The 27,026-nt window shown below is 35.2% G+C and overlaps 1 protein-coding gene across 1 annotated transcript in view; it reads left to right on the top strand.

Annotated features, from left to right (window-relative positions):
- The window catches only part of VPS13B (vacuolar protein sorting 13 homolog B), a 996,174-nt gene that overhangs the window by 405,621 nt on the left and 563,527 nt on the right, over positions 1–27,026 (top strand). The window contains exons 20-21 of the mRNA XM_043982862.1: positions 19,916–20,025; positions 23,883–24,030. Of these exons, the coding sequence (XP_043838797.1) occupies positions 19,916–20,025; positions 23,883–24,030 (258 nt within the window). The remainder of the gene's footprint in view (positions 1–19,915; positions 20,026–23,882; positions 24,031–27,026) is intronic.

The following is a 27,026-nucleotide window of genomic DNA, read 5'->3' as shown; positions in this document are numbered from 1 at the left end:
CACACACACACACACACACACACACACACACACACACATTACTGGGCACCTAAGAAAGTGTATGAAATCTTTAGTCTGTTTCCAGTTCCCTCTAGGGAAGGATAATTTTTAAGACTAAGAGAAAGAAGGAAGGTTAGGAGTTTTCTGTTGTTCAAAGAAAACTTCTAAGGGAAGGGTAGGTATGACGTCTTGTGTTAAAATTCTTTCTAAGCCTCTGCTTTGCTTGTAGATTCTATTACTTTCCATAGATAGAGATTAAGCATTCAGCTCCTGGGGAAAGAGGAAAACTGTTCTTTTGGGGAACACTTTATAGGGCGGCTTGGTAATGGTTTCATTAGTCAGCAATTTATACTGATAACATATACTAAAAAAGGGTTCCATCAGATGCCAGGGAGGTGCTTATGAAATTGAAGTTATGCTGAAAATTAATAAATAGCCTTTAAATTGACTTGTCAACATTTCATATTTTAAGTTTGATGTTTAATTCTTGCTGAAACATGTCAGTATATGAGTACCCTTATTTCAAATAAGCTATATTATTCCAAAGACATCCCCCAAAAGAGAAAAAGACCTATTTGTACAAAAGTATTTATAGCAGCTCTTTTTGTGATGGCTAAGAATTGGACATCAAAGGAATGCCCATCAATTGGGAAATGGCTAAACTTGCTGTAGTATATGATAATGATGGAATATTATTGCATTACAAGAAATTACAACCAGGATGATTTCAGAAAGGCCTGGAAAGACTTGTATGAACTGACATATAGTGAAGTGAGCAGAACCAAGAGAAGGTTGTGCACAAAAACAGAAATATTGTTTGATGAAGGACTGCGAATGACTGAACTATTCTCAACAATACAATAATCTAAGACAGTCCCAAAGGACTATTGATGAAACATACTATCTACCTCCAAGGAAAGAACTGGTATTTATGGAACACAGATTGAACTGCTATTTTTCACTTTCTTCCATTTTTTTCTTTTATTCAAGTTTTCTTGTATGGTAATATGGTAATGTTTTACATAACCATACATTATAACCTTTATCTGATTGCTTACCGCCTCAGGGAGGAAAATGGGGAGGGAGGAAAGGAGGAATAAAAATTGGAACTCAAAACTATAAATAAAAATGTTTATTACTCAAAAAATCTACATTAAAAATCTGATGCTCTATTCTTTTCTATCATTTGATGTAGTATCAGGGGAAAAGTGGCATTTAATTTGTTTGTACATTTGGGATACACTGGATGATTTATTGAACATTTATTTATGAATGGTTTTCTTATCTCTTAGAGGCTTCTCTGAACAGAGATTTATACTACTATGTCTTGCTAAGACTACTAAGTTATAGAAGAACTAAAGTCCTAACTAAAGACACATGTTGTACTGAGGTTTGACATATTATACTAAATTACCCACATGACTTTGCTGTTACTAGTTTCATTCCAACAGTTTATGTATCATTTTCTTGTTGTTACTATACCTTGACCACTTTGTGTCCTTTGTAAACCTTTTGTTTCTAATGCATTCAATTTTGCTGTTCTTTGCACACATATTTTAAGTATTTGTCATACTAGCCACTCCAATTTCCAAGTGTGTTCTTGAGTGAGTTTGATTACCTCCACTAATTGTTCAGTCTTTCAGTTGTGTCTGATTCTTTGTGATCCATTTCGGGTTTTCTTTGTAAATATATTGGAGTGGTTTGCCATTTTCTTCTATAGCCCATTTTATAGATGAGGAAACTGAGGCAAGCTGGGTTAAGTGATTTACCCAGAGTCACATAGCTAGTAAGTATTGGAGGCCAAATTTGAACTCATGAATACAACTCTTCCTGACTTCAGGCCTGGCACACTGGATGCTGTGCAACTTATCTCCCCTAAATATTCTTTACTAAAACCATGGCACTAGAGCACATGAGCTTTTGCTCTCTGATTTCTCTACAGAATTTTTAAGTGAGCAGAATTCAGAAAAGCTACTATAATGTTTGTCAAGTCAAAAAGCATTTATTAAGCACTTGCTATTTGCCACCTATTCTACTCTTTTACTCAGCAACAGCATTGTAAAGTGAGCAGATTTCAGATAGGCCAGTAAGTATAATGTATTTGTCAAGTTAAATCAGTAAATATTTGCCAAGCATTTACTACATGACTGGCACTGTGGTAATAGGGGATAAAAAGAAAGCAAAAAAAAAATTAATCCTTGTCTTCAGGGAGTTCACAATCTAATGGGGGAGACAACATAAAATAACTATTCCATAACAATAAAATATACAAAGCTTAAATTGATGAACAGAGGGAAGCATTAGCATTAAAGGGGATTGCGAAAGGCTTCTAGTAGAAGAAAGGATTTTCACTAGAACTTGAAGGAAGCCATGGAAGCCTAGAAGTAGAGATGAGGAAGGAAAGAATTCCAGGCATGGAGAATAAGCAGTGAAAATACATGTAGTTGAGGGGCAGCTAGGTGGTGTAGTGGATAAAGCCTTGGATTCAGAAGGACCTGAGTTCAAATCCAGCCTCAGATACTTGACACTTCCTAGCTGTGTGACCCATGGCAAATCACTTAACCCTCATTGCCCTGCAAAAAAAAAAAAAAAAAAAAAGTTGAAGGGTGTGGGTTATGAAGGGCTTTGAATACCAAACAGATAATTTTATATTTGATCCTGGGATTTTAGGAACCCACTGGAGTTGATTGACTAAGGAGATGTAATGGTCAGAACTATACATTAGGAAGATTGCTTTGGTATCTGAGTGGAAGGTGGACTATAGAGGTGAGAGACTTGAGGTGGGGAGACCAGCTAACTGGCTATTGCAATACTCTAGGAATGAGGTAATGAGAACCTGTACTGGTACGGCAACAGTATCTCAGGGAAAAAAAAGGACATGTACCAGAGAGGCAGCAAAGGGAAAATCAATAGGATTTAGCAACAGATTGGTTATGGCGAAGGGGGAGGGGGGAGGGGGGAGGGGGGAGTGAGAGAGAGTGAAGGGTTGAGGACATTATCTTTGTTGAGAGTCTGGGTGACTGGGAGGGTAGTAGTAGCCTGGACAGTAATAGAAAAATTGTGAAGTTGGGAGGGCTGGGGAAAGGGGAAGGAAATGAGACTTTTAAGATTTGTATTGCATATGCACTTCAGAATGTCTAGTAGGTACTTGGAGTGTGAGACTAGAAATTAGGAGAAGGGTTAGGACTGAATAAAATGATTTGACATTTGTCTGCACAGAGTCAATAACTTAATCCATAGGAACTGATGAGGTAATTAAGTGAAAGAGTTTAAGACGAAAGTGTCGACCAAAGGCTCCAAGTGATGCTTAAGGTTAGTAAGCATGACCTCGGTGAAGATCCAATATAAGAAATAGACAGGGGCAGCTAGGTGGCACAGTGGATAGAGCACCAGCCCTGGAGTCAGGAGGACCTGAGTTCAAATCCGGATTCAGACACTTGACACTTACTAGCTGTGTGACCCTGGGCAAGTCACTTAATTCCAATTGCCTCACTAAAAAAACAAAAAGAAAGAAAGAGAAGGAGAGAGAGAAAGAGGGAGAGAGAGAGAAAAAGGAAGGAAGGAAGGAAGGAAGGAAAGAAAGAAAGAAAGAAAGAAAGAAAGAAAGAAAGAAAGAAAGAAAGAAAGAAAGAAAGAAAGAAAGAAAGAAAGAGAGGTTGATCAGACAGGTAGGAGGAGAACCATCAAATAGCATCATAAAAACCTATAGGGAAGAGGATTTCAAAGACAAGAGGGTGATGAGCAGTGTAAAAAGTTGTAGAGAGAGCAAACAGGATAAGAGGTGAGGAAAAGCCATTAGATTTATGTGTATGTTAATGTATAAAGAATGGAAGGTGGGGTACTAGTGAGATAATAGTCATGGGATCCAAAATTTTGTGACATAATTAGCATGCATAAGCACATATTCTCTGGTTATATAATTTCCTTGATAATCTCTCTAAGTCCTTCCCATAGGGTTAGAGACAGAGGTTAGAGGTGTGTGTGTGTGTGTGTGTGTGTGTGTGTGTGTGTGTGTGTCTGTCTGTCTGTCTGTCTGTCTGTGTCTGTGTCTGTGTGTGTGTGTGTGTGTGTGTGTGTGTGTGTTTGGGGGGTGGGGGTGGTTGATGGATTAGTTAATGCAACTAAGGTACCTATGTATCTAGGCCCAGTGCTATAGGGCATTTACCTAGGCCATCTTGTGGAAGTAATTTGAAATGAGAGAGACAAATACACAATCTAGACAAGACACCTTCCATTCTTCCCTTCTGGGCGAGATATGCTTTGTTTACTTTTTTGTCCCTCATCTAAAACTTTTTGTATCTCAATTTGTTTCTAAAAAATAGTGTTTACATAGCTCTCAAATGTTCTTTTAACTTCCTGCTTACCCATAGTCCGTCTCTATATCCATCTCCATCTTCCAGACATAAAAGTGCTATGTTGTATGTACAAATATGCATGTGTGTAGTTCTCACCAACAAAATTACATGTGTTTCCGTACCCATAATATCAGTGGTAATAGGAACTTCCACTGAGGAAGCTCCATGTACTAGTGGTGATCAGCTACTCTTCTGAAATGTAATATTAGAAATTGGCTGGGACATTGAGAAATGAAGCAACTTATCCCAGATCAAATGTGTATAGCAGGTAGGAACTGAATCCATTCTCTATTCACTATGCAATGCTGTCTCTCTATATGCATCTGTACCTATGGAGGGTGGGAGATGGACAGAGGGAGATAGGCAGAGGAGGAGGAAGAAAAATGTAGTTGAGTCACATCTGCATCAAAGTAAGTTATCAGAGTAGGGCTTAGTTGGAGAGATAGTCATATCAGAATTCTTGCATTATAAATACAATTTAAATTTCAGAAAAATACAATAAAAATCACAGTGGAAATTGCTTATTTATTGAAGCGCAGTCAACCATACTTAGTAATGTTAGATGTCTATTCTGTGATCTTTGCTTTAGGACTAGAATAAACTGAAAAGGAAAAAAAAACCCCTAAACTAAACAATGAAATTAAGACTTCAGTGTTTTAATATTAATCTCTATCAAAAAGTGTTATTTTTCAAATTAAAATTTTATTGATCTCTTTTGTTTTTATATTGCCTGTTTGGCCCATGTTCCCCTTCTAGAGCTATCCCATGTAACAGATTTTAGCCACTTTATTTGTGTACTTTCCTAATTACTTTCCAGAATGATAATATTAATTCATAGCTTCTCCAACAATGTATTAGTGTGTTTGTCTTTTTACAACTCCTCCAACATTGTGTGTTCCTGTCTTTTTTCACATTTGTCATTTTTCTGGGATTGAGGTAAATGCTAAGGGTTATTATTTGTTTTTCTTGTAAGTGAATTGAGGCATTTTGTCCTATGTTACTATTTTGCCATTTCTTTTGAGAAAGCTATTCTTCAACCACTTGTCTATTGGTAAATAGCTTTTGGTCTTTTATATTTGTGTTAATTGTTTCTGTATTTTAGATGCTGAACTCTTAATCTGAGAAATTTGATACATTTTTTCCTTATCAATTTTCCCCCTCTTATTCCATTTACATTCATTTTATTTTTGCAAAATCTTTTCAATTTATTTTTGTATTTTGGTTTTGTCTCTCTTCCATGTTTGGTCAAGTATTCACCACCCAGAAATAGCACATTCATGCTTTGTTTAAAATGGAGAAATAGATCAATGGAGCATCTAGAAAAGGGAGATATTAAAACAATGGATCTCAACAATCTAATGTTTGAAAAACTCCAAAACTTAAATTACTAGGATAAGAACTCTCTGTTTGATATGAATTACTGGGGAAATTGTAAAGCAGTCCAGCAGCAATTATTTTTATATCAATCAACCTCCTACACCATATTCTACAATCAGTGAAAAATAGACATACCCCTGAAGATTAAAGAACATACCATTGGAAAAAATTAGAAGAGAAATAGATCATGTAATTCTCACAGATATGAAGAGATCAAAATAGGATCGAGACAATTATCAAAAATAAAATAGATAATTTCCATTTCATGTAAATATGTTACTTTAAAAATAGATGTGTTCATCTTAATTTTTAAAAGTTATGTTTCTTTTGGATTGGATAGCTAACTAATAATTGTTTTTTCATACTATTATAAGTAGCTCAGTGAGCTTGACTTTTATTTCTGGGGAAATTCTAAAATGAATTCTTACAGAGATGATTAGTGAAAACCTAGAAAAGGAAGTAATGATCACAAAGTCAGCATGATTGTCCACAACAGATTATGCCTTATTTCCATATTTGGCAAGGTTACTAAACCAATGAGTCAGAGTAGTCCTATTTTTTAACCTAGATTTTCATTTAGCATTGAATAAACTATCTTATATTTGTGGAAATGTGGAGAGATGTGGATTGTGGGAGTGATGATAATATATTTAGGTGGATATAGAATTGGTTGAATGACTTCACTCAAACAGTAGTTATTAATGGGACAATGTCAACTTTGCAGACATTCAGTGACTGTAATCTGTGCTTGTCCTTATGCTATTTTAATATTTTTTTTCCTAATGACTTAATAAACACATGGAAGGCATGCTTATCAAATTTTCATGTGATGCAGATCTGGAAAGTATAGCCAACCCACTGGATGACAGTCAGAATCCAAACACTTTGACCATCAGCATTATACTAAATGTAAAGTGTCTTATATTTGGCTTTAACAATTGGCTAGGTACAGAATAAATAGGTGCAGAATAAAAGATGCATGGTTAGACAGCAGTTTGTCGAAAGTGAAGTGAAGTTTTTAGTGGCTTGCAAACTTATTTGTCAACAATATGAAAGAACAGCCAAAAATTCTAATGCAGCCTAGGGCTATATCAAGAGATTTGTGATTCCCAGGAATAAGAAAGTTAGAGTCCAACTGTACTCTGTCCCAATCAGACCATAATCTGGCCTGAGAAAATTCTTGGCAGAAGTAGTAGCTTGTATTCAAGTATTTAGAGTGCTGACTTTTCAAATTGGGCATTTGTTTGGCCTTGGGGGGGACAACAAAATAAGTGAAATTACAGTATAAATAGATGATTTTAATGTGTAGTTTTCTAAGTCAATGTGCAATCCACAGGGATCCTTATGTATATTTTGGTATCCCCTGTTTCTTTGAGTTTGACACTACTGTTATAGTGGGAATTCCTTTGTGGAAACTTGTTAAAAATCTCAGTTTTAATTAAAATAAAAACATTACAAAAACATGCATTCTCTATTCTAAAACTATTTTCACAGTGTTCCCTTTAGGAAAATATATGAAAGATCTAAAAATTAAGGTAGAAATTGATTAGTTAAGATAATTTTCTTCTTCGTTCCTTAAGTGATGGTGCTATGACTTCATAAGATTGAGATATTTAGATATTAATCATATGGATGAAGTCCTTTTACTGTTTGAGGAGAGTAGTCAAGGAGTGACTTGAGCAGTCCTAGATGAATATAAAATCTGTTCTTGGTTAACTCAGAATTGAGTTTCAACATGACCTCTGGGATAAAGAGACGTCCAAGGCATGGGTGGGTGTTGTGGGGTGTATGTGTGTGTGTGTGTGTGTGTGTGTGTGTGTGTGCGCTCGCGCATGCGTGGCACAGAGGGCCATGCCATTTTGTACATTTTTCTAAACTAGAATGGCTTTGTTTTAGAATAATGTTAAATTAAAGTACGTAGCAGGTTTTGGGGTTTTATTTTTTTGTTTTTTTAAGGCTGAAACCAGTATTATGTATGTGTTTTGAGAGAGTGAAGTTAATAGTACATTTGAAAATATTCAATAGATTACATTCCACTATACAAAACCAGTAATATCCTGATAAAATGTTACTTTCGTTGGCAGTGAAAAAGACAGCTCAAAGCTGAAATAGGGTATCTGTTGTCTATATTATTGTCTCTGTAAATTACCCAACAGTACCATTTTAAATTCAGTTGCTACTAATTACTTAGTCATATAATTCTACTTGCTAAAAACTCACTTGAAAACTTAATGAGAAGAGGAATGATGTGGAGAAAATTTAAGCTGATACCCATAATGTGGGCTGTTTTTAAAAAGTTAAGATATTTTAGTGTCTTAGTAATTTGATTGGCATCTACTTGATAAAGTATTCAGATGATGTAGAACAAAGAGCTTACATTCTTTTGGTGGCTAAAATGTTCACTCAGATAATTAGCATAGAGAAGAGAAGATTCAGAGTTGGGGTGATGGGGGAGATATTACTTGTCTTTAAGTATTGAAGTGTTATATGGGAGAGATTGCATGGGTAGAGAACTGGTAGTCCCACTGTACCCTGCTTCTTCAGACCCCATCTAGAATATTGTGTTCATTTTTTAGTGTCCTGATTTGGGCAACCATCACCTTGAATCCATGTCATAAGACTTGATTGAGGTAACTGATCATGTTTAGTCTCAAGTAGAAAAAATAAGGAGACATGATAGTTGCCTTCAAATATTTGAAGTGTTGTTTTGTGGATGGTGCATTAAACTTCTGTTGGACTCCAGAAGGAAGAACCAGAGGTAAGTAGGTTGAAGGTTCAAAGAGGCAAATTCAGGCTTAATATAAAGAAAAACTTCCTGACAAAACTATCTAAAAGTGCTTGAGGAAGTGATGGATGACCTCACCTTGGAAGCCTTAATGAAGAGGCTAGATAATCCCTTCTTTGCTCTGTTATAGCAGGAATTCCTTTTGTCCATAAGTTGAACTGAATGACTACTGAGTTGTATTTATTTACATTTAGCTTCATAAGTAGTAATGCTAGCAACCTTTGTTGTTGTTGTTGTTGTTCTCTGAAATGACCCTCAGATTTCTGTTTTGTAATAAATATATACACCTTTATCCTTCTCCCCTGCCTCTCACCCCACACAGCACATTTGTGGGTATGAGGAGAAATGGATGTGCCGGACTTTGAACTGACTCAATGAGGAAGTTCATGTTGAGGGGTTGGCAGTTAGCTTTCACAGCCCTCTTGAGTCTTCTCTTCTTCAGGCTAACCATCTTTAGTTTCATCACCCAAATCTAATAATGCATGATCTCAAGACCTTTCTTTCACTGTCCTAGTTGTCCTCCTCCAGACACTTCACAGTGTTTCTGTTGTACTTCCCAAAATGTAGCAATCAGGACTTAATATAGGACTCTAGATGTGATCTGATCAGGTCAGAATACAACAGGAATTATCACCTCTCCAGTTCTGGGCACTGCTTCTTGTAATGAACCCCAAGATCACATTTGGTTTTTTGAAGACCATATCACACTGGAGATTTATGTTGATTTATGTTGTAGACCACTAAAACTCCTGTATATTTCTCAGAGCATCTTTTGTCTATCCCTGCCTTCTTTTATCATGTCTATCCATTATTGCTGTTGCTTTTGTCTTTCTGTGATCTTGTTTATTGCTTTACATTGGCATTTAGAAATGAACTTTAATGCAACCAGTACTTTATACTTATTAGTGAATACAATAAAAGGTTTTGGTAGGAAAATCTTTTTTCCCCAGAAATGATTGTGATTAGAGATAAAAAGATAAATAAAATACATTCAATAATAGATTGTCATACTAATATCTATAAACTTTATAACTATTAGTAATTTCCCTTATAGTATGGAAGTTATATAAATATTCTTAGAGGTGTACAATCATGTAAGGACTAAAATATTCCATTTGTACAGCTTAATACAAATATAATGAGTTTTCAGCCACTTAGACCATGATTAGATTGATATGTCTGCTTTTCTTGTCTGGTCTAATGGTCCAAGATAAAATACAGGACAGTATGTCCCTTAGACATGTTTCTATTTTACAAGGAAATGTAGTTGGCTTGTCATATATGTTATAAAACTGACAAGAAATTCTATGTTTATGCTGTGAAACTTCAGTCTGTAACCCCTGTTTCAGCTCTAGTTCTTAGAATTGGGATGTAACTGAAAGTGATTGTGGTGCCCTGGGAGAGCTAATTGGTAAAGCCTGTGTGGAATGTGGATAAGGGAGCCATTTTGGCAGAAAGCAGAGAAGCAAAGCACACTTTTTCCCTTCAGTTGTCTCCTGGGCTAAAATTAAACAGAGTTAGGTATTTCCACATTTAGTGATTTACAGCATATCTGGTCTGAGTCAAACCAGCATCTAGTAAATTGCCTATACACTTGTACAGTGAGTCTGTGTGTGTGTGTGTGTGTGTGTGTGTGTGTGTGTGTGTATGTGTGTCTGAAGGATTTTGCCTGGTAAGTTGTAGCACATATGGAAATTTTAATGCTAAATTTAAAACAATATTGTCCTCAACCATACTTGGAAATTAATTGCTTATTCTGCCTTAACACCTGTTTAACATTCATGGAGTTTAGAACCACCTATAAGTAATGAAATCATTTCTGGCATAATATATGGTATAGCTTATGTAATGTGTTGGTGAAATGTTTTCTTAAGCTACTTAGTTACAAAAAAGTAAACAAAACTTGTCAAAGTTAATTTTCTTATAGAATATGCTCATTTTATTTACATTCGCTGTCCTTTGCCTTCCCCCAAAGTCCCTGTTTTATCTAAATAGTAGGACTACTTATTGGTAATTTTTAAAAAATCAACATAAGATTGTCTTTAAAAATCTGCAAGGTCTTTAAAGGTAACTGAATTTTAATGTATTTCTCTGATTTACTTATATTTATTTATTTTTTAAACTAATTTTATTCTTACCCCTTAGGGTTTTGGTTATTTTATATCACAATTTAGTAATGATAATGATGTTAATGGAAATTATTATTAATTATGAATTAAAGTGAAATGGCCTTGTGCACCTATACAACAAATATAAAATACAGCCAAAGTTTTTGTTTTCAGTTTTGCTTGTTTTACTTTTTTAGTTTTCCTTTTATCATCATTAAGAAACTCTCATACACTACTTCTATGATCATGGGAAGTCACTTAACTTCTGGGCCTATTTTCTCAACTCTAAGTGAGAGAGTTTGAAAAAGATGACCACCACAATAAAGTCAATATTGCAATAAAACAAGTTAAAATAATTTTTGGTAATATAAAATTATATTTATACTATATTGTAATCTATTAAGTGTGCAATAATATCATATCTAAAAAAGCAACATACATACCTTAATTTAGAAAAATATATCATTGCCTGAAAATATTAATCATCACCTGAGCCTTCAGCAAGTCATCCTTTTTTCTGGTTGAGGGTCTTGCCTCAATGTTGATGGCTTCTAACTGATGAGGGTAGTACTTGTTAAAGATTGGGATGGCTGTGACAATTTCTTAAAATAAGACAACAGTGAAGTTTGCTGCATTGATTGACTTTTCACTTGATCACTTAGAGGCCATTGTAGGGTTATTAATTGGCCTGGTTTCAATATTTTTATATCTCAGGGAATAGGGAGACCTGAGGAGAAGGAGAGAAATAGAGAATAGCCTATTGGTGGAGCATTTAGAACACATACAATATTTATTGATGAAGTTTGCTATCTTATATGGGTGTGGTTCCTGGTACCCCAAAACAATTATAATAGTAACATTAGTCACTGTTCCCACCCTAATTCTTATTAGAATTCTAATAATTCTTAGAATAATTTAAATTTATTTCTTAATATTAATAAATAGGGGGTGGCTAGGTGGCGCAGTGGATAAAGCACCGGCCCTGGATTCAGGAGTACCTGAGTTCAAATCCAGCCTCAGACACTTGACACTTACTAGCTGTGTGACCCTGGGCAAGTCACTTAACCCCCATTGCCCCCCCCCAAAAAAACCAAAAAAAATATTAATAAATAATCTAGCAATTATCTATTAGAGATGAAATCAATAATTAATTTGTTAGTGTTTTCTGATGATTCTTAGAATTATTCTAATAATTCTTAATAGAATTCTAATAAGAATTATGGTGGGAGCAGTGACTAGTGTTACTATTATAATTGTCCAATCCTTTTCTCTTCTTCAAGTATCTCCAAAGCAGACTCATCCATCTTTAAAAGAAATTGACATAAGCAAGCAGAAATTCCCATTTCTTGTGCTTCTTTCTTGGTGAATGTGGATATGCACAATTATTTTGACTACAGTAGTTACTTTTATTTTTACCTTGAGATTCTATATTGTGAGAAAATAATGTGATTTGGCAGATACTCAAAGGCTCACCTGGAGATTAATCTAAACTGATTGAATTAAGTGAGAGTCATTAACTTTGCTGATTGGCCTACTTCAAGTTGATTGGATTGTAACCACACCTGGCTGGCCCTTAAGGAGATATTGTTCTCAGGAGCTCAGGACTTTGAATTTAACTCCAGATCACCTTCAAGTCCAGTGATCAACTGGATTTGGATGACACGTACCAATGCAGCTTGAAGCAGTGTGTAAGGACAGCCTATGCTCCAAACCTATAAAAAGCTTCCACACTCAGTTTGCTGGGAGTTGATGGTTGAAGCATCCTGTGGCAGAGGACTTGAGGAAGAACCAGACCAAGCTGGAACTCTAGGCTAGATAGGCCTTTTCTTAACTCCACATGTTCTTTTTTTTCTAATACCTAGTATGCTTTAATAAATGCTTAATGCCCAAAGACTGGTGCTAAAGCTTCTAATATAAGGCGACCACACATAAAATTTTAAAGTCACAATACTTTCTAACTTCATTTTTCCCTCCTTCTCTTAGTATCTCAGTTTCCTTGCTTGTATAATAGGTATGTTACATCTGCCTCGCTATGTTGTTATGAAGATCAAATGAAATAGCAGTTGTTGCCATCAGTGTTGTGGGCTTTGCTATTTTTGCTATTGAAAGGTAACATGGCATAAGTGATAGAGGCCTAGCCTAATTGAACAAGTCACTTCTGTAACCTCTCAATGCCTCCAGACATTTTCTAAGACTTGAAGTTGTAGATCTTTGAGGGAGTTTCTACACAGATAAAATCTTGAATATTAAAGCATGGACAAAAAATTTTTTTTGCTCTCAATTGTTCCCAAAAAGTTTTCCCTCTCCACCTTCCCACCCTCAGTGACTTGATCAAAGATCTCTCATTCAGTTCTTTAGAACGTGTTTTTCCATATATACAATTGCCCATATATTGGGAAAGAGAAAATGGTGAGAAGGGGGCCGACTTTGTTTCCCAGCAGATAGATCAAAGCCATGGCAAAGCTTTTTCTCATTTTCTCTTATCCTCTTCCTCTCAGCTTCTCCCACAGTGGACATGCAAGTATATGGTTTAATGTGATTACTAATTATTGTGCTTGCCATCCTAGAGACCCATCATAGGTAATTTAGCAAATTATATTAATTTGTCCCTATTAGTATGGTCCTCTTTTAAATACTTGTAGTAGTGATCATCGTTCCATGAAATAAAAGGACTTGGTTTGAATCTCATCTTACACATAGTTTATGACTTTAAGCAAGTCATTTTATTTCTTTGGGACTCTGTGAGTTTCAAATTCATTTCTTGGGATTCCACGTTCAGTTCTCTTTCTCTTTGGTAGATTTGTTGTTGTTGTGTTTTGCTTTGTTGTGTGGTTTTTTTTTGGGGGGGGGTGGGGGTTGGGGTTTTTTTGGTGGGTCAATGAGGTTTAAGTGACCTGCCCAAGGGTTACACATCTAGTAAGTGTCAAGTGTCTGAGGCTGGATTTGAACTCAGGTCCTTCTGAATCTAGAACTAGTGCTTTATCTGTTGTGCCACCAAGCTGCTCAGTTCTCTTTCCAAATGAATTTTGCTTTCTTTGTGCTTATATCTCATGAATTTATGTTTTCTCATAATGTGTTGCTTTTAACTTGTAAAATAAATATTTTTATTGCCAATAAATATAAATATTTTTATTGCCAATGATTTGTTTCTCTCAGTTTTTTCTCATTTATTTACCTTTTGATAATGCATTATAATCACACAGAGAATAGACTTAAAATTTTCTGCTTTTATTTGCTTCTTATATTTTACTAAAAGACTTCATTATTATCCCTCATACTCCCTTTGTCTTCTTGTAACTATCTTTTTTAAAAATTTGGGATTTATTTTATGATTTATTCCTGATATTTAAAACCACTATATAGAATTTGTACATTTTGGCTTATAGAATACGTAGACTAGTATCTGTTTAGATGATTTGTCATAGTATATTTCTTGATTCATTATTTGCTTTGTTCCTTATTACAAACTAAAATGAACTTATTAATATAAGCTTTAATTTATGGGATTTGACATCTTGTTAGTAATTGTACTGAATTTTCAGAAGTTGAAAAATAAATTTCATTTAGTGTACTATTTAAAATACTGCATTTAATCAGATGACATTCATACTATCAATTCTTATAAAGTAAGCTGTATTAAAGGATAATAAGCAGGTTGAATTAGCCTCTTTAAGAATTTAATGTAAAAAAATAATTTAATGTTTATTAAAATTTGGGGGTATTATTCTTCATTACTGGTCTTAACGTTTAAGAACATAATTGCCTAAGTCATCCACTGTGCTATCTGGTTGCCTTCACTATTGAAATCCTCAGTGATTCATGAAGCTTTCAAGTCTTAGTCCACACTAGTTTCTCTCTCAATCCATGTAACTTTAAAGAAAAAATCTTTAAAAAAATTTTAAATAAACATATAAATTAGGAAGCCAGTTCAGTTCATTAAACATTTATGAAGTCTATCATATGCTAGACAGTGGAGATAAAATGAGAAAAACAAAGCAGTCCTTGCCCTCAAAGAATTTACCTTTCTAGGGAGTATAACATGCTTACAGAAACATAAGTACTGGATAATTGGAAGAGGAAGAGGAAGAGTAAAAACTTCAGGGAGTTCAGATATCTAAGCTTTTGAAAGAATATGAGATCTTGACTGGCATAAATGAGTAGAGACTGCCTTCCCAGCATGGAACAGTTGGTGGACTATTGAGTTTCTGGACCAAGTAGAAATATAGTTTCACTTGAATGTAGAGTTTCTGAAAAGTGCAGCCATCTTTTGAAAGAAGGCTAGAAAGGTAGGTTGGAACCATATTGTGGAACATCTTAAATGCCACACTAAGAAGCTTTCTTTTTATCCTAGAGTCTGTGAAGGACTGCAGAAAGTTTTTGGTCACCTAATTATAAACATTGGAAAGGATTTTTGTATATATGATAAATGTTTTTTGAGATTAAAATTGGATATTAGATCATAAATCTCCCCTACTTAACCTTTCCCTTATTTCCCAGACTAGTAAATGGAAGAAGCTTCTGGTTTTCTAGCTAGAGCTTTTATTGTATGGTAGTCACAAGGTGATGTTGATTAGAAGGATAGGAAAGTCGGGGTTTCGTGCGTAGCAAAGCAGCTCCCTCGCTGCGATCTATTGAAAGTCAGCCCTTGACACAAGCTTAAAAAAAAAAAAAAAAGTAAAGCAAAAAAAAAAAAAAAAGAAGGATAGGAAAGTAGAAATACAATACAAATTGTCTTAAGTCTAGGCTTAGTCTATGTTCCGTATAAAACTCACCAAAAGCCAAAGGCCACCTTTGGGGAGAGAGACCGAGTCAAGCTAACCGAGAGCCTGGCCAAATCAAACTCCAGTCAGCGTCTGTCTGTGCAGTGCAGCCAGGAGACCAGCGGAGCAGGAAAAAAGGCTGCACTTCCGTTCTCTCCTTGCCTTTTAAGCTCTCACCCCGGAAGTCGAGTGCTCAGCAGGCAATCTGGCGTGCATCGCAGGCGGACTGGTGTGCGTAGCTCATGCTGTTGGTCTCCTCCCCAAAAGGGTGGTCCTAAAAAAACCTGGCGTCTCTCCATTATCTAACAGACTGTTAAAACTTTTTATCACAGTTTCATATGATATTTATGAAACATAAGCCTCTCCTTGAGTGTATGAAATGTTTGTATTCTGAAAGGTATGTCAGATGTTAGGGGTCCTCAACAGTTAAAAATGGTTTCATAAAAATGCTTTTGAAAATTAAGTAGTCTTTTGAAATCTAAGACATTTCTTTGCTTGTAGTTATTTTCTTGTTTCAATTTATTTGTCTGTTGATATAAAGAAAATCATTACCACCCCTTCCTTTTCTCAGTGTTTTTTATGTAGGCTAAATGTATCATATTGTTAATATTTCTTGAATTCTTCAATTATATGAAATAGAAATTATTATTTAATTTTCATATCCAGACAGAAACCAAATTACAACAGTTTTAATCTACTTTTATCTTATCTATGGATTTCAGACTTTTTCTTTTATATTTCAGATTAGATTTTGTTATACCTTTTTACTCTAAATAGTTAAAACCAAAAGGATACTTGGGTTATGATTATATCCTTGTCATTGGATAAAAATTAGATAACTTTGAAGAGATCAAATAGGAGTTTTATTCATTATGCTTGTTAATCTCTTTAAAAATTAGCTTCCAAAGTATCTCACATAAAAGAAACAAGAAAAAGCATATGAAGTGGAGGGGAAGACAGGGAAGGAATGGGGGAATGAATGAGCCTTACTCATCAGAATTGACTCAAAGAGGTAATAACATACACACTCAAGCGGGTATAGTAATATATCTTGCCCTGTGGGAAAGGGGTAGGGGGAGAGAGCAATAAGAAGCAAATTATTTTTGAGGAGGGATAGGGTGAAAGAAGATAGAACATAGAGTAAATATCCAGGGGAGGGAATAGGATGGAGGGTAATACAGTTAGCAATAGTAACTGTTAAAAAAAAAAAAAAAGAAAGAAAGAAAGAAAAGAAAAGATTTGAAGCAAGTTTGTCTGATAGGCCTCACTTCTCAAACACAGAGAACTGAGTCAAATTTGTTAAAAAGAGAGCCATTCTCCAATTGATAGACGATCAAAAGGCATGAAGTTTTCAGATGAAATAAAGCCACCTGTAGCCATATGAAAAAAAAATGCTCTAACTTACTATTGATTGGAGGAATTCAGGTCAGAGCAAATCTGGGTACTAACCTCATACCTTTTGGGTTGGATAATAGGACAGCAGAGGAAAATGACAAATGTTGTGGGGGATATGGGGAAAATGAGACATTAATACACTCTTGGTATAGTTGTACACACATTCTATAGAACAATTCGCAACTATGACCAAAGGACTATAAAACCATGCATATTCTTTGACCTAGCAATACCACTACTAGGTTGGTAGCCTAAAAGAGATTTTTTTTAAAAAGTTGAATTCAAAATTGTGGTGATGCTCATTAATTGGGGAATGGATGAACAATTTGTGGGATGAGATTAGGATGGAACACTATTGTGCTGTAAGAAACGATGAGCAGGATGCTATCAGAAGGACTTATGAAAAATGCAGTACCTCTACAGAGAAAGAACTGATGGTATCTGAATATAGGTTGAAGTATAATTTTTTTGGTCAGTTCTAATAGGAAATGTTTTGCACAACTGCACATGTATAACATATTGAATTGCTTGAGTTATAAGGAGGGGTGGGGAGGGAGGGAGGAAGAGAATTTGGAACACAAAGTTTTAAAAAATTGTTGTGAAAATTTGTTTTTACATGTAACTTGGGAAAAATTCTAAATAAATATAATTTGAAAAAATAAAATATAATTGGAGAATTTAACAAAATAAATAAAAATACAACATTAAAAAACAATTAGCTTCCAAAATTTGGGTGAGTTCATGAGACTCACTTGAAAATGTTCTTTGTGAGACTCCTTCACACTGAAAATAATACTATTTGGTAAATCAGACTAGTAGATACTACTTAATAATTTGTTAATGTGTTATTCTAGAGAGATGACAGAATGATAGTTTATTCCTGCCAAGGAGATAATAATGTTATATCACCCGAAAGACATTCCGAGCAAAGCTGGACCTTTTAAAATTAAATGCATTCAGGAAAAATTGCTTTTATTTTTATGTAGTTTCAAATAATAGTTAAAAGGAGAAAAGGACATTGATAACAGTTATAGAAATTTCTCTCAGGAGTTTAACAAATATAAATTCATTTTCTTTTCCTTCTAAATGAAATTTTAATCAGAATAAATAGTTATTCAAAGCATTGATAAAGGTATTATAGGAAGGCTTTTATAAGCAATGTTTCATAGTAGTGCATATATATAGTATGTGTACATATATACACACATATAGTACATAGTACAGTAACAAAATTGAATAAATTATTTCAAAATTTACACAATCCTATTGTTTACTCTTTGTGGAATATTAAAAAATAGATATTTTGATTTTATAGAACAACACATTGCTTTAAAAGCTCTTCTCCAATAAGGTATATCCCATGGATATGTCAAAATTGTACATTTCTTGAAAGATACAACAATAGAAGCAACTTTACTCAATGATCCTTTGCTTGGTTATTAATGTAACGTGAGGTATAAATCAGGGGGATGCATGTTTGTCACTGTTTTGGAAGAGATCTGACACAGTTTTCAAGTCACAGAGGAATCACCATAGATGGTGAGCTCCTCTAGGTGATGATGTGTATAGATGACACTGTGCGGATTGTATCCCTCACAGGAATATTGCAGAGCTTCCTAAATGATGTCCGTAATCACTGAAAAGAGTTTTTTTCTCACTTTTCACACAGAGAAAACCAAATGGATAAAGAGTGCTTTTTTTCCAGACCATAATATACAGATGGACAACCTAGGGAATCGTGTGTGTGTGCTTTCCATTTCCCTTATTGTAGTAATTTTATATGTTGTTTTATGGTGCACTTCATTCTTTTTTTTTTTTTTTAAGTGAGGCAATTGGGGTTAAGTGACTAGCCCAGGATCACACAGCTAGTAAGTGTTAAGTGTCTGAGGCTGGATTTGAACTCAGGTACTCCTGACACCAGGGCCGGCGCTTTATCCACTGCGCCACCTAGCTGCCCCCACTTCCTTCATTCTTAATAAGTTTATATAACTCTTCCTGTTTCTTTGTATTTATCATATTCATCATTTTTAAGAGCACAGTGATATTCCATTACATTCATGTACCACAGTTTACAAAATCTGACATCATATGTAAACATCTCCCAAATCTTTTCAAAGGAATGGGAGGAAATGTCCTCCTATTTCTTCATTGGAGTCAAACTTGTTCTTTATACTTTTGTAATATTTTCTCATTTGTTTAATGTTTTCATTCTTTCAGTTCACATGGTTGGATTTATTGTGTATATCATTTATTGTGTATATCATTTGCTTGGTGTACTTCATTTTACAACATTTTGAAAGTCTTTCCCGTGCTCCTCTGTATTCATCATATTCATGGGTTCTTATTTCACAATAGTATTCTATTACATAAATGTGCCACTGATTTTAAACCTCTGCTGCCTTGCGGCTATACTCACATATGGGAAAGGCTTCAGGAGTTAACCCTGAGGAAAAATCAGGAGTCAGAGTCCCTTAGGCAGTTGGATGTTGGACATCACATCCCTCTGGCAACTCCTGCAGCTGCACTGGTGCCAAACTGTACTGGCTCTGCCTCTCCTTTGGATCCACCAGTGTCACAGAGAGGGAAAACTTGCTGCATGGGCAACAGCTTGTTTTCCATATTGATCCACCCAGGCCAGAGCCCTGGAGAGGATACTCCAGCTATTCCTCATGGGGTAGATACAACACGGGATGCAGCAGTTACCAGTTATAAGTCACTCAGGAGCTTCGGCTCCCATATCAGACTGCACAGCCACACTGTGACCTGTGACTCTTCAAGGTGCTGATGATCCATGGTTGTCCGCGACTGGTGGAGGCCTACTAATGTGCCACAGTTTATTTTTCTATTCCCTAGTAAATGGATTTCTCCTTTGTTTCCATTTCTTGCTACTATAGTTTGATATATATGGAGTCCTTTTTGTCAGTGACTTCGTTGGCAAATATGCCTAGTATAGAATCTCTGGGTTAAAGATATGCACATTTTAGTCACTTTGCATAATTACAAATTGTTGAAAAGTTTCCTTTCTGAAGAATGTCTGTAAGCTCTTAGCACAGTGCCTGACACATAGGAGGCACTTAATAAATGTTTATAATTAAAAGAAGTATAATATATTTTTTTTAATTTTGCATTTTTTAGGTGCAGTTCTTCTTGCCAGTGTCCAGGGAATTGCAGCCAGTGTTGACCCAGTCTTATACACATGGCTTATCTACCAGCCACAGAAACGAAGTAGTAGACATATTCAGCAGGTAAAATTTTTTTAAAAATATTTCTTTAACAAAAGAAATAAATAGCCACCCAACCTTAGTTTTTTATAATGCATTCTGTTTTAACTTTCATATGAACTAGACCAAAGGCATTTTTTCCCCATAAATGCCCCCCCCCTTTATTTGCTTAAGTAAAAGTAGGTCATTTATTTGGAGTAACTTAGAGAGGTCTCTTGATTTGAAAAAGGAGAAGGACATTTGTCAATAACAGAAGTCAAGTGATTTGTTTGTTTGGGCTGGCAGTTGGTAGACTAGTTCTGAGTGCCAGTAGATTACTGGCTTTTCTCTTTTCATTCTTGATAATTCTTCTTTGTTCATGTGTGTTTATTATATGCCTCTTAAGTATTAAGAGAACTGTTCTAAAAGTAGAGGGAACACAAAGAACTGTGAGACATCATTCATTTCCTCAAGAAGGTTACAATCTAATCAATAGTCAAACCAGATCCACATGAAAAATTACATAGAAGTAGAAACCATGTCAAAGCATGTCATTTTTTAGTGGTGATTCTTTTCTTACTTCATGTGAAAGCTTAAAAAATATATTATCAACTTAAATGCCCCCCAAATGGGAATTTCTAGCTCTTAAAAGTTTTCTTAATACTGATTTTCATTTTTGTGACTTCTGTCCATTTGTCCTAGTTCTGCCCTCTGATATCCCTTTAATATTTGAAAACAACCCTAAAACTTTTCTTTCTAGACAACACATCCCTAGTTCATTTAGCTGATTCTTATGTTAGATGTATTCAAAGCACATCACCTCCATTTTCTTTCCCTCCTTTTTCCTTCCCCTTTCCTCTTCCTCCCTCCCTCTTCTCTTTCCCCCTCTCTCTTTCCCTCTTTATCCCCTTCTCATTCCCCTCTTTCTTCTCTTCCCCCTCCCCCTTTCTCAATTTGATTTTTATCAGAAACATAATGATTTCTCCACAGCAACCCTATGAGGTAGATAATGCGAGTATTGATCTCATTTTATTGATGATGAAACCTAGATTTATAGAAGTCATACTTTTTCCATACTCAGACATCCATTAAGTGGCAGAGGCAGGGAAATCAATAGGTTTAATTTCAGCAGAAGTCTCAGGAATACTTGTTATTTGGCAGTCATATTCATTTGTGAGTGATTCATTCCACTCCCAGGGGCTCTATTAATAGCAGTTTGGAGAGTGATGTTCAGTAAGTTTGTGGCTTGGCCATTCTTGTCCTGGGCACTTGGAATTGTATTAAGGAAATAACTCTTCATTTCACCTTTTGTAAAATAATAGAGTCTCTTGGAATTTTTTATTTCAGTATCTGAAATTTGACTAATCAGAAAACTGACTAGAGAATCTACGTCTCATGTTGATAAATTATAGCATGTGCTTTATGGGTAAGGTGAGTTGTCCACCTGGAAAATGAAGTGTTGGGGGCCCTGCATGCCCTACAGTAAACCCCTTTTCAACTCTCAGACCTCCTGAAGCCTAACATTGTAAAGGTTAAATAAAGATATTTATTCCTTTTTCTACATTCTGTGTTTCTTTCAAACCAATTGCATCAGTGTTTAGAAGATCAAGGGCGTAATTTCTCCTAATTGACTTTAGAAGTGTTTCGGGGGCAGCTAGGTGGCACGTGGATAAAACACCAGCCCTGGATTCAGGAGGACCTGAGTTCAAATATGGCCTCAAACTTCACACTTACTAGCTGTGTGACCCTGGGCAAGTCACTTAACCCTCACTGCCCCGTTTTGTTTTGTTTTGTTTTTAAGTGTTTCCGAATCATAGAATTTAGAAATTTCAGAGATGGCCGGTACTTTCTGGTCTTATGGTTGTACATCTTTATTCCTAGTTATTTATGTGTTGTCTTCCCGGTCAGAATGTGACCTCCTTTAGGACAAGGGTAGTTTTTGCCTTTCTTTGTATTCCTAGCCCTTAGAACACAGTAAGTTCAAAACAAATGCTTACTGACCGACTGAATGGCAGATCTTTTCATTGTCATTGTTGTAGCCATCAAAGATGTTGCTGTGTTGATTCTCATCATTTCCCTGAGCTTACTCCACTGAAGTCACTGAATCAGTCTGGAACTAGCAGTTTTGTTCAAAATTTATAAATTCATGCCTGATAGACTGTCTCTGGCTGTAGACCTGTCCAGCATCGTTGGTTCTACACTCAAGCATAATTTATGTATTGAAGCCTAACCCTGTGAAAAACCAATGGCATCAAATTTATGGGTGTTCGTAGGACTTATTGACACCCAAAAATTGATTCTACCAGCTAGCTGACTTTTAAAAATCTATTTGGCAGATGAACAGGTTGTTCATCACTGATAAATAGAGAATGAGATCAGGTAACAAAAAGCAAGATGGATATAGCTGTTCATTCTGCTTGATGCCTGGACTTCTCTTACTATGGCTGCTGGCCATGTCCCTTTTTTGTTTTTAAAAGAGAACCTGACCCTCAATTCATGGCATGGGAATAGATGTTCTCTTTCCAAATCTTTGTCCTGTATTTATATTATCTGTGAAGATTTTGCAACTTTTATGTTTTCATTGGAATTTATTTCATGAATGAAATTAAACCTGCTAAAATGGCAAAATCCTGAGGAACAATTTTTACAAAATTCAATATAGGAATTTTCTTTTTGCTTATTTTTAGTTTGTTATGGCACTTCCTTTATTTCATCTTCTAGCTCTTAAGTTGTTACAGCATCTGTGCTGTTCAAGTTCACTCCCCTTTGTTGTAATTCAATCTGGTATTGATACCCTACAACAGTAACAAGTGCTGCTTTAATTTGATTCATATCTACATTAACTCTCTCAATCAAATGCCTAATAAAAATCTAAATGTTCATTTCCCTAATAGGTGTTGTAGTAAAATCTATAGTTATATCTGTGAAGTTTTGATTTTTGTTAGTAATAATATTTCAGTGCACTCCAATCTAACTTGTCCTGACCAGATTCATCATCTGATACAGCTGTGTTACTCTTATCATATGCTGTTTCCCAAGCTGCAATTTCCTCTACACTTTGTGGCTGAAAGCCAACATATAATTATTTTCCACCCAATTCAACATTGATCTTTCATCCTAAGTCAGAGTAATAACTACAACTTTTTTTTGGCCCAGAAACCTGACAAGATTGTATTGGGCATCACCAGTAAAATCAGGCTTCATTTCATTGAACAGAGATGAAACAGCTGCTTTATTGTCCACTTCAGCACTCATGCATTCAATATATGAGCATAATTCTTTCCAGCTTTGTCTTAACTATGATAGTCTTGATGTTTTTCAGTATAATAGGATGATGAACTAGACTTCATATTTATAAACAATGAGTAGATGTTCTAGACAATTAGAAAGATTTTTGTCGTACACCTATTAGAAGCCTTTTCTCTAATAATTTATTAGTCCATTTATTTAGAGTATACTCAGAAAAATGTCATCTTATACAATTCTATAGTTTCTTGGAATAAAAATTCATTTCAACTTATTTTTATCTTTTTATATTTGGTCATTCTTTTTTTAAAAAAATATGAACTAAGTAGTAGTATTTAAAAGTTGTTTCCCCAAAAAATAATTAGACATAGATTTAGCACAATTAGGGAAATTAAGACAAAATTTTAAAAAATGCATTTTTAAGCGTTTGTTTTTAGGTTTTTAAATTTTTCTTAAGGGACTTTGTATTTAAAAAGTATAACTACTTCAGGCTCTTATACTTTAAGTTTTAAAAGTAATTTTCTCTCTGAGATTTAAAATAAGAAAAAAAGTCTCAAACCTTTACCTCCTGAAGAGCTTTCTCTGCTGATGCCATGTATATTGCTCACTGTTTGGGGAATAGCCACAGCTCAGTGTTTCATTTTTCCTCTTTCCAGCAGGCCATGGGAGCTGTTCCTCATGTTATGCCAGTTACCAGAAAGAAAGAGGATGAGGTGTCGGTTGGAAGCATGCCCTTGGCAAAGCAGCAGTCAAATCAGGCCTCTGAGTATGCCAGCAGCCCTGTCAAAACAAAAACGGTAACAGGTATGTTCTCCTCTTTAAATGAATTCTTGAAAACCACACACACATGCTTATATATAGACTTTCTCTTCAAATGATCAGCTGTGCAAATATAGTGAGACACCTTTTAGACTTAAATGTTCTTCCAGAAAGATTTATTTAAATTGCCATCTTTGTAATTAAAAATCACCGTATGTCATTTTATGTCATAGTTTCCAGTTTCCTTTTGACCTTTTGTGATAAGGCTACCTTTCTTTTAGATTATTTGATTTCTTAATGTCTTTAGAATTGGCACACTTAAAATATTCCTAAGTATCTTTTTATTTGTTTTGGTTCAGATTTGTGGTTTTTTTGGCAAAGGGGACTCCTAGTGAGGAAGCTTACTTAAAGTATACAGATCAGTAACCTTTCTACACTGGAGATTTGCCTAGGGCCCTTAGAGGTTAAGCGATTTGCCCATAGTCACACTGCCAATATGTGTTAGAGGTGGGATTTGAACTCAGGTCTTCTTTACTCTGAGGTTTACTGCCTCTTCATTATGCCTTGCTGCTTTCTGTCTTACGTTGAAAATAAAACGTGTGATAAATGAAACAGTAGAACACTAATTAATCCCTTCCCACATTTAACAGTAAATTAACTACTGTAAAAGTCTTATTGATTTGTATGGAATTCTATACCTAACCTTGGGTTGTGTTATTATTATTGACCAAGTGTGATCATTTCTGTGTCAGGTGACCATTGAAATCGAGGACTAGACATCTTTTCCATTTCTTACTAATCTTCAAAAACTTTCAAAAGAGTAAGTTATTCATTAAAGATAGAGCAGTTAAGGGGCAGCTAGGTGACGCAGTGGATAAAGCACCGACCTTGGATTCAGTGGGACCTGAGTTCAAATCCGGCCTCAGACATTTCATACTTACTAGCTGTGTGACCCTGGGCAAGTCACTTAACCCTCATTGCTCCCCCCCCCCATAGAGCAGTTACAGCTGTTTTCATGTAACAAGAAAGGAAGAAGCCCAAAAAATTAATAGCCTTATTCATTAGTAGTAGAAAGCATTAATGCATAATGTTCTCACTCAGCATCTCAACCTCACTACCCTCCTTGCTCTGGACAGCTGCATAAAGCAGCCTATGGACTTTTGCTTTGGGAACAGAGATTTTTGTGCCACTGCCATCTCAGCCCATCTTCCATTGCCCTCTTGGAAGAAGCAGCAGACCTCACATGAATGGTGAGTGTTTGAACCAGAAAGGTGTCCTAAGCCTTTAGTTGGAATTGTGTGTTCTCTTGGAGTATAGAACCTTACAGAGGAAAGGTGTTGAGTGAGCACAATATTCTCCATTGTTATTCTGCCTCTGAAATCCCCTAGGTTAGGGAACCCCAGGGATGCAAAGGGTTTGCTAGGAGTACCCACCCACCCTCTCTCAGTTCTGCAAAAACTAGCACAAGTTGTTACAACCAATTTAGGGAACTAATGATCAGAGGGAACTGGAATGGGGTCCATCCATTGTACTAGCCTTGACGGAAAAATTTGTGGAATCATGTGGTGCTAGTCCCATCTCCCTAGAATCTATGTGGTATAGGAAATGGGAAAAACGAAAAGTACTTTGCCTAACGGGGAGAAAATTGTTGTAGCTTTGCAGTGTAGTCCTGCACTTAAACCTACTATCAAAGGTAGAAGAATCAGAAAGTGAGCAACAATGAAATATAAAGAAAAATATGTAAAACCACCAAAGATCTCAAGAGGAAGAAAAATCATTTTAAAATAGGATCCTAGCAAATAAATTGAATACTAAAATTAGAAGAGAAGATGAATACCAGAATATCCAAGACATTACAAACCTTCCTAAAAATTCTTGTAAGGGCTCTTTTTGTGGTGGCTAAGAATTAGAAATCAAAGGAATGTCCATCAACTGGGGAATGACTAAACAAGCTGTGGTATATGATGGTGATGGAATATTATTGTGCTGTAAGAAATGACAAGCAGGATGATTTCAGAAAGGCTAGAAAGACTTATATGAACTGATGTATAGTGAAGTGAGCAGAACCAAGAGAACATTGTGCACAAAGACAGCGCTATTGTTTGATGAAGAACTGTGAATGACTTTTCTCAGCAATACAGTGACCCAAGACAATCTCAAAGGATGAAGCATACTATCCACCTATGAAGAAAGGACTGATAATGATTGAACACAAACTGAAGCACTCTATTTTTCATTTTCTTTCATTTTTTTCTTTTATTCAAGTTTTCTTATAAAAATGACTAATATGGTAATGTTTTGCATAATCGCACATATATAACCTATATCTGATTTTTTACCACTTCAGGGAAGAGGGGAGGGGGGGAGTGAGGGAAGGAGGGATAAAATTTAGAACTCAAAACTTTAAATAAAAATGTTTTTATTTTTTAAAAAAAGAAGAAAAGAACATGCCAGGTCAAAAATCTAAATCCCATAATGTAAGAAATAATACAAGAAAACTTGTCTTGAAAAGAAAAATAAGCTGAGAGACAACTCCTATTCTTGAAATTCAAGACCTGCATAATAAATGGTTACATTTCGTAATTCCATCAACAAAGAAATTTTGTAAGAAATGAAGAGGAAGGTATTCAAATATAAAGGAAGAAAAATTCAAATAACATAAAACTCTTCTATACCTAACAGAAGCTACAGATGAAAATAGAATAATACTTTCTAAAATGAGAAGTATTCAAGAAACAACCCAAAATGACCATGTAATCCTGAGCCTAATTATGAATGAATAAAAAAGATGGCGTTCCATAAAATAGACATTTGGAGTATTCCTGAAAAAAAAAAATACGAGCAGATTATTTGACTTGCAGAAATTTCAAACAACAGAAACACAAGGAAAATAAATAAATAAAACTGTTAAGGAAAGCACATGTAACACATTATCACATCAAAAGAGACTTAAAAAAAAAACTATAAAGAGAAAGAAATGAGTAGGATTAAAAAAAAGGACCTTAAGATTTTTAACAATTATATATGAGAGAAATATGAAG

This window comes from Dromiciops gliroides, chromosome 1 (genome assembly GCF_019393635.1).
Source record: "Dromiciops gliroides isolate mDroGli1 chromosome 1, mDroGli1.pri, whole genome shotgun sequence".
NCBI classification, from domain to species: domain Eukaryota; kingdom Metazoa; phylum Chordata; class Mammalia; order Microbiotheria; family Microbiotheriidae; genus Dromiciops; species Dromiciops gliroides.
The sequence above is the reverse complement of the archived record's forward strand: the minus strand, read 5'-3'. Positions and strand labels throughout refer to the sequence as shown.